Source organism: Myotis brandtii, unplaced genomic scaffold (genome assembly GCF_000412655.1).
Source record: "Myotis brandtii unplaced genomic scaffold, ASM41265v1 scaffold118, whole genome shotgun sequence".
NCBI lineage: Eukaryota > Metazoa > Chordata > Mammalia > Chiroptera > Vespertilionidae > Myotis > Myotis brandtii.
In genome coordinates this window covers 251,653-259,831 of record NW_005354090.1, presented here as the reverse complement: position 1 = coordinate 259,831, position 8,179 = coordinate 251,653, and the positions used below count along the sequence as shown (strand labels likewise).

At 39.2% G+C, this 8,179-nt stretch overlaps 1 protein-coding gene across 5 annotated transcripts in view; it reads right to left on the bottom strand.

Annotated features, from left to right (window-relative positions):
- The window catches only part of TBCCD1 (TBCC domain containing 1), a 28,838-nt gene extending 20,665 nt beyond the window's left edge, over positions 1 to 8,173 (bottom strand). For 4 of the 5 annotated variants that reach the window (XM_014530449.1, XM_014530438.1, XM_014530419.1 and 1 more), the window contains exons 1-3: positions 7,729 to 8,173; positions 4,822 to 5,200; positions 1,355 to 1,510 (exon numbers count right to left, since the gene is read on the bottom strand). In XM_014530449.1, the coding sequence (XP_014385935.1) occupies positions 1,355 to 1,510; positions 4,822 to 5,157 (492 nt within the window). In that variant the 5' untranslated portion in view covers positions 5,158 to 5,200; positions 7,729 to 8,173. Of the gene's footprint in view, positions 1 to 1,354; positions 1,511 to 4,821; positions 5,201 to 7,147; positions 7,203 to 7,728 lie in introns of those variants that run through there. The other variant, XM_014530424.1, reaches the window with a different exon arrangement.
- Between the last annotated feature and the right edge of the window lie 6 nt (positions 8,174 to 8,179).

Here is an 8,179-nt window from a genome sequence, read left to right as displayed (position 1 = left end):
AGACTGGACAAAAATCGTACACCTATGGATGAGGACAGTGGGAGGGGTAAGGGCAGAGGGTGGGGTGGGAACTGGGTGGAGGAGAGCTATGGGGGGAAAAAAGAGGAACACCTGTAATAATCTGAACAATAAAGATGTAATTAAAAAAAAAAAGAAAGAGGCATTATCATCCCCACTTGGAGAAGAGAAGCCTAGAAAAATAAACTGAATTGCCTAAAATCATGCGATATTAAGTGGCAGAGCCAGATTTTAATGCAGGCTACCTTAGTTCAAAACACCATCTCTAAATGGTGCTCATTCAGCAGGAAGTATGTTTGGCATCTCTATGGTGTGGAAATAGCAGGTAATGGTTGGCATCTCCAATTCTCTGGACTTGCACATTCTGAATTTAAAGTAGAGATAGGGCATCTATGTCCAGAGAGAAATCTAGAATGGAGAAAAACTTAGGACCATTGAGATATATGAAATCATGGGAAGAAAAAGAATTATGCTAAATAACTATGTCAAATGAGAAAACAAAATTTGCAGCATCCTAAGAAACAATGGCTTGTAAGGGCCAGAGGGAAAGAGGCTCATGAAAAGTGAGAAGCAGCAGAAGCAGAACCAGGAGGCAATACCATCATGGAATATAAGGGTGAACAGATTTCTTCGGAAAAGGAGATTAAAGAGCCTGCACATGATAAAAATACTGAGATCTACACTTAAGGTTTTAAAAAATACTTTTACATAAACAGATACAAACATATTTTTATAAAAACATAAAGAATAAGATTTTCTAAAACTCAAAATGTGAGGCAGTTAACCATCTGTACGCCATAAGCATCTATAAATGCAAGCAGCGGATCTTTTTTAATTAAATTCAAAATATCGTGGCAGTTAACTGGTTAACTTTAACTTCTAGGATATCACATCACAAATAATTACTTAAACATTCTGAGCTTAAGTATACTTAAGCATATTACCTAAACATAAGATATTTTTAGAAAATTTTTCAGTAGATTTCAACAGACTATGTAAACACTCCACCTTTTTATTTATCTTTAGTCAAATAAGCAGATTCAAATTAACATTTGCAAAAATGGGAATGCTAATAAGAGTACAGTGAATGATATGCCTGAAAAACATGTGATTTTTGTGTCAATGAAGGAACTGAAGTCACTTCTCAAATATTTTAAGATTGCACAACTTGATTTTATTTTATAATTTGGAAAAAAAAAGTGAAAAACAAAACAAAACAAGCCAGAAAATCAGTGGCTTTTATAAGTAATCACAACAAAATTTTTAAAATGAAGGCAAACAATCTCTCTTACAAACAATCTCCCTTCCAGAGAAAGACACCGAAATTGAACAGTACCTTATTATGACAACTGGATTTTTCAGTCAGGTCAGGAGATTGAGATCTGTTTCTGGGATTAGGCCACTCTTCTCCAATCAAAGATGTCCTCAGGGAGACTTTATTTAATTGTTGTATGTATAAGAAGAGCAGAAATTGTAGGGTGTCCACTGAAAGCTGTCCAAGAAGAAAATAAATGATGAACACAGGCCCTAAAACCATATCAATCACTAGGTTTACAACTAAACAGACAAAGTAAAAAAAATTCACAACAGGTTGCTGATCCTAGGTCCTAGGATACATAGCATTTGCTATGTATGTCTCTCATACACAGATGTAGCAGTTTTTAAAGCTAATTAAACTGGAGTCACCTTCTTGGAAAGCTGTGTAGCATCTATGGCCACAGACATTCTCTCCCAAAACTTATGAAGAAGAATGAAATACATACTTTTTAAAAGTATAGTATTGTAGCCCTAACCGGTTTGGCTCAGTGGATAGAGCATCGGCCTGCGGACTTAAGGGTCCCAGGTTCAATTCCGGTCAAGGGCATGTACCTTGGTTGCGGGCACATACCCAGTGGGGAGTGTGCAGGAGGCAACTGATCGATGTTTCTCTCTCATCGATGTTTCTAACTCTCTATCCCTCTTCCTTCCTCTCTGTAAAGAATCAATAAAATATATATTTTTTTAAAAAGTATAGTATTGCAGAATTTTAAAATTACAGTTAAAAAAACACCTTAGCAAAATGGATAAATAGATCGACAGATAGATGAAACAAAGGAAGACACAGAGGTCAGTTTACCTAAGGCTCACATACAGACTTATTAAGTAAGAAAGTTTAGGATATCAGTGCAACACCTAAAACTGTGTGTAATCTTTTTGTGTATGTATATTTTGTAGGGAGCAGGCCTCAGGTTTTCATCAAATTCTTAAAGGGATGTTTGCTTGACTTAAAAAAGCAACAAGGGCCGGTCTTATAGATGTTTATAAGTGATTTCTTGTTTGAAGGATGTGGTTTGAAACTCAGGTTTTGAAGCTCATGATTATCCTAACATATGCATTTCCATACACACACAGGAAAGGCAAAAAAGGAAAGTAATACACCTGGTTAAAAATACTTATGTTTACCCTGATTCTCAACCTGGCTAAAAATTGCTATTGCTAAGGAACTGAAGAAAAATCGATGTGAGAGAGACACATTGAATGGTTGCCTCCCACACAAACCTGGACCTGGGGGTGAACCTGCAACCCAGGTATGTGCCCTTGACAGAGACCCTTCAGTGCATGGCGGCACTCTAACCACTTAGCAACACCGGCCAGGGCAAACATTTTTTATTTTCCTAATTAAATTATCTGAGATAACTGTAGATTCACATGCAGTTGTAAGAACTCAAAGAGAAATCCCATGTATACTTTACCCAGCTTCCCATCTTGCAAAACTACAGTGATAGTCAAGATACAGAATATTTCCACCAACACAGAATCCCTCATGTTGCCCTTTTATAGCCATACCCACTTCTCTCTCACTCTCACCCCCACTTCCTTAATCCCTGACAACCACTTATTTGTTCTCTATCTCTATAATTTTGTCATTTCAAAAATATTATATAAACAGAATCATATAGTATATAAACTTGGGGGACTGGCTTTTTTAAATGAGCATAATTCCCTAACTTTTATTCTTTCATATACCTGCCTCCCCAGGGGACTACCAGATCCTTCTCTTTTTCATTTTTATATTCCTAATAAGAATAGAATGTGGCACATCGTAAGCACTCATAAAATTCGGAGTTTTTATTTATCTCTGTATCTACAGTATCTTCTACTGGGGCTAGCATATAGTAGACACTCAATAAATGTTTGATTAATGATTAATCGTAATGCCCCTCTTGGTTGCTTGCCAAACTTTTTTTCAATCCCTCAAAACCTTGCTTTTATATTACCCCATGTGGCAAAGACTGGCTAGATGCTAATACCTTTTCTTTTCTTCCTGGGCACACAATTAGATGGCATTTCCCAGTCTACTTTCAAGCCTCCCCAAAACTCTCCCCCCAAAAAAGTAAAAATAGAAAAGACTGTGAGGTCCCAGTGGGCAAGGATGTGGCAACTTGTATTATATTTGCAACTGTTCACTTCCCTATCCTTCAAGAGGCTTATATGAACCATGGGATTTTCCTTATTTCCTGTGAGGTAGTTTACTTTCTTCCTTCATTGATTTTAGGAATGGACATAAGACAAAACTATAGCCAATGGAATGAAAGTAGTCATAGTTTATGTTACACATGAGTTTCCTCCTGCTTTGTTGCTCTTCCCTCTGTCGCAAGAATTGAAGAGCTACCCAGAAGCTGTTTCTTCAGCGTGGGTCCTCAAATAAGGACAGAGAGCCAAGCCACAGCCTGGAAGAGATCCATAGCTAAGATGTAGTCTACATGTAAAATAAGCAGGGAAAAAAAAACCTTTGTTACTGTAAGCCACTAGAATGCCATTTTTGCTTGTTTGTTTTTTAACTACAGCAAAGCTGACTAATATAATAGTGGCTCCAAAAGATAGAAGCCTGGGTCCCTGAGTCATTGCTTGGACAACAAAAGCCTAGAGATGCTGTGTTGCATAAATGAGAGATAAACTGTTATTGTGCAAGCCATTGAAATGCTGGATTGCTTGCTACTGTAACTAGCACATTCTGATTAATATACTTTCTCTGTGAAGTCCTTCCTAATCATCGGCATCAATCATTCTCTTCTCTATTCTATTTCTGTATGTTATGTACACTTTAATTATTGTACATTTCACACTATTAAATAGCACTTTTTTACACACCAGCTTTCCCTACTAGTCCATGAGCTCCATGAAGCCATGAAAGCAGAGATGCTGTTCTAATCTTTGAATTCCAGCACATAGCAGATATTCACTTTAAGTCAGGTGGCTCCTATCAGTGGTTCATAAGCACTCACTGACCTCAAAATACTTTTTTTAAAAGATGTTTTTATTGATTTCAGAGAGAGGAAGGGAGAAGTAGAAAGAGAGAGAAACATCAATGATGAGAGAGAATCATTGATCAGCTGCCTCCTACACATTCCACACTGGGGATCGAGCCCCAACCCAGGCATGTGACCGGGAATCGAACTGTGACTTCTTGGTTCATGGGTTGACGCTCAACCACTGAGCCACACCAACCGGGCAACCTTTTCAAGTCAATGAAACTATTTCCCTCTTTCAATTACAGGGTTCCTGTAACATTGCTTTGGAAGCAGGTGAATAAGGATTGCTAACTAAGGACTAATTCATTAAGTATTGCCAAATTGGTTTTTAAAAATTTCAAAAACCCAAGGGGCGCTTTGGGATTACAATGATCATTAACCTAACACCACATACTACACAGCTAGTGTGTATACATTAAAAATTTAAAAATAAAATATTTTAAATTAAAAATTAAAAGTTAAAAAGTTTATTTTCCAAAGTAATTAAACACACATACATATAAAGCCATACCTGATTTCTCTGCCTTTCGACTTCATCCTCAGATGTGCAGTTGGACAGAATCTCAGACCATTCCAGGCGCTCTTCCGGTGTCTTCACTGCAAGACTATCAAATACTTCAAAGTAAAGCCACGCCAGATCTTTAGCCAACTGCAGCTTCCCACATGCAATGTGCCTCCAGGTTGACCAGTACAGGCGTGGGTAAGCTCCCTCTGTGGCCCGGGTTCGCACATAGGTGGAAATCTTCCTGAGGTAGTGAAGACTGAACTTGGATGGAGGGGGGACCTGTAAGGCACCCACTATAAAGGGTTCTGCTTTCACCCAGAGGAGAACTCTGGACTGATCCATATTATCTCTAAGGACATCTGTGTAAAAAGGCTTCTTTGCATACCTAGGAAACAAAATTTCTTCACAAATTGACTTGAAACAAAACTCCTTATACCAGCAGTTCTCAACCTGTGGGTCGAGACCCTTTTGGGGGTCGAACGACCCTATCACAGGGGTTGCCTAAGACCATCAGAAAACACATATATAATTACATATTGTTTTTGTGATTAATCACTATGCTTTAATTATGTTCAATTTGTAACAATGAAAATACAGCCTGCATATCAGATATTTACATTACGATTCATAACAGTAGCAAAATTACAGTTATGAAGTAGCAATGAAAATAATTTTATGGTTGGGGGTCACCACAACATGAGGAACTGTATTAAAGGGTCATGGCATTAGGAAGGTTGAGAACCACTGCCTTATACATTTTTTTGTAAGGTGGCCCCTCCCCTGAAATATTTTTAAATGTACTCTATCATTTTAAAAAGCAGATTTAGATCATCAATCAAGAGCAGAATGGATTTATTTCAGTTCTCATTACAATCTATTTGAACAAGAAAAATATTGTGATAAACAAAATTATTTTATTTGAATTGTTCAAAGTGATTGTTTTAGGAAGAGTGTATAAATAAATGTATAAGGTATGAGTTGGAAAAAAAGAAGAAATGGGAAAAAGAGTCATCCTTTCACAAGAAATCTTGCTCTCCCCTGAAGGGGAACACTAGTCAAAATTAAGGGAATAAAACTTCAGAGTCAAATCACTTACACAGAGAAGCATGGATGAGACCGTCAAACCTCAGAGGGAAGGTAGGGGAGGGTGGAGGTAAGGGGGAGAGATCAACCAAAGGACTTGTATGCATGTATATAAGCCTAACCAACGGACACAGACAACAGGGGGGTGAGGGCATGCGTGGGGGGAGGGGAATGGGGGGATAAGGACACATATGTAATACCTTAATCAATAAAGAAATTAAAAAAAGAAATCACTTACACATAAGGATGGTTGGTTAAAGATCTGAATGTGTTAGCTGACCATAAGCTCAATATGAAGCACTAACACAAAATGGCACACAAGAATGCTCACGTAAATGTAGGTTGCTAAAATAGATCAAGGAGAGTTAAAGCTATTCTTGGTAAAAGGTATAACCTATCATGTTCAGGTGCAAGATTTATAGGTTTTGTTTGTTGTTTCTTTGTTATAATAACAATATATAATTTTTATAGATTATTTATAAAGTTTTTAAAAATAGAAAAGGAGAAAACCATCCACAGTCCCACCACCAAACAGAAACTAGTTAATATTTTACTGTACTCATTTTTCTGTTTTTCTACACATAGACTGGATGTTAATTTTGAATTTTCATAGTTGTGATAACACCATATACATAATTCCAAATTACTTTAAAAGCTTCATAACACTCTAAATAAATGTACACCAGCTTATTCAACTCTTCTGTTTTTAGACATTTAGTAGGTTTAAATCTTTTCACAAAAACAAGATAGGCAAAATATTGATCTCTGTTAAAGATGGGTCATGAGCACATGGGGGTCATTTACCTAATTTACTGTTGTGTATGTTAAAAATTTCCATTATAAAAAGTTTAAATATTTTCACTGCCATAAATAATGCTACAATACCACCTTTCTGCATCAGGATTATTTCCCAAAGAAAATTTTCCCATGTGCATTTGTGAAATGAAGTAACTGACATTTCTGAAGCTCCTGACATACAGTTCCATTGCTTTCCCAAATGACTGTATGAAGTTGTACCTCACTTGGCCCACGGCATCATCTTCACTGAGTACTCTTTGCACTAAGTAACATCACTTTAAAAAACCTTCCTTATGTAACTGATGAAAAAAGTTTTATTATTATATTTTGCATTTGATTCTAAGAAAATTGTGCTTCTTTAGGGAATTATCTGTTCAAAAAATAACTGACATCAATTGATTGCTTACTATGTGCCAGCTAGATAGCATGCTAAGTATTTTTCGAACTTCACCTGTTTTCATCTTCACAACCACTTGGAGATTCGTATGATTATCCCATTTTTAGATGAAAAAAAAAAAATGGAGGCTTAGCAAAGTCAAGGGACGTATCCAAGTCACATACTTAAATTGGCACAAGTCCTGGATTACAATTCAAGTCTGTCTGACTGGAGAACTGTGTTGCTTACAGTTGTACTTTAGGAACCCAGTTTTGGGGAAATCTCTGAAAAACGGAAGTGGAGCCAGAAGAGAAATACCAGAATGAATGGCTTTAGATGCGAGGCCATATAAAGCCATGTTCCACGTGAAGGAACATGGGAGCTGGAACCCGAGGGAAGGGAGTGAGAGGGTAAAAGGGCAGCTGTTTTCGCAGATGGGAATGGTCTGGCCTCGTTCTGAATAAAACCAGACCATGAAAGTTCCGTGGGGAAGACAGCTCTCCCCGCCCCCGGCCCCCCCCCGCCCCCAATGGAGACAAGCTGCTCTGTGAGGTTCTGAGCTCCTGTGTCTCAAGTGTGCAGATCCTGGAGATGAACCCTCTATATCAAGTCCGGGACTCGAGAGGGCTAAGTTCGTAAACATCAACCGTCATTACCATTGTTATTACTCATCAAAGCGTGCTGACTCTTCCTGCCCACAGCTCTGCGGGGCGACGGAGAACCAGAGAGCGGCGGGTCTGACCCCAGGTCCCAGCACCAGGCGGCGCATTAGCCTCCGACAAACATAAACTGGGGCTCTTTCCCGCTTCAAAAACTACCCCCGGGTGCGCGGGGATTAGGGTTTTTCAGGTGGGGAGATCAGAGGGTGGCCCCGGGCGGTCCTCCGGAGGCTTCGCCGTCACCTCGGACGCCGTCCGGGGCTGGACGCTGCGTGGGCCGCCCGAGGGCTCCAACCACACTTCAGGACAGAGAGGACCCCGCTGACCGGGTCCGTGGCCGACCGAGACCTGCTGATTCGCGAAGGCAGCCTCCCCATTTGGGGCCTGAAGCGTAACAGACCCCCGTTCCCTCCCCGGCGCCGATCCACGCGCCGTTACCTGCACAGGC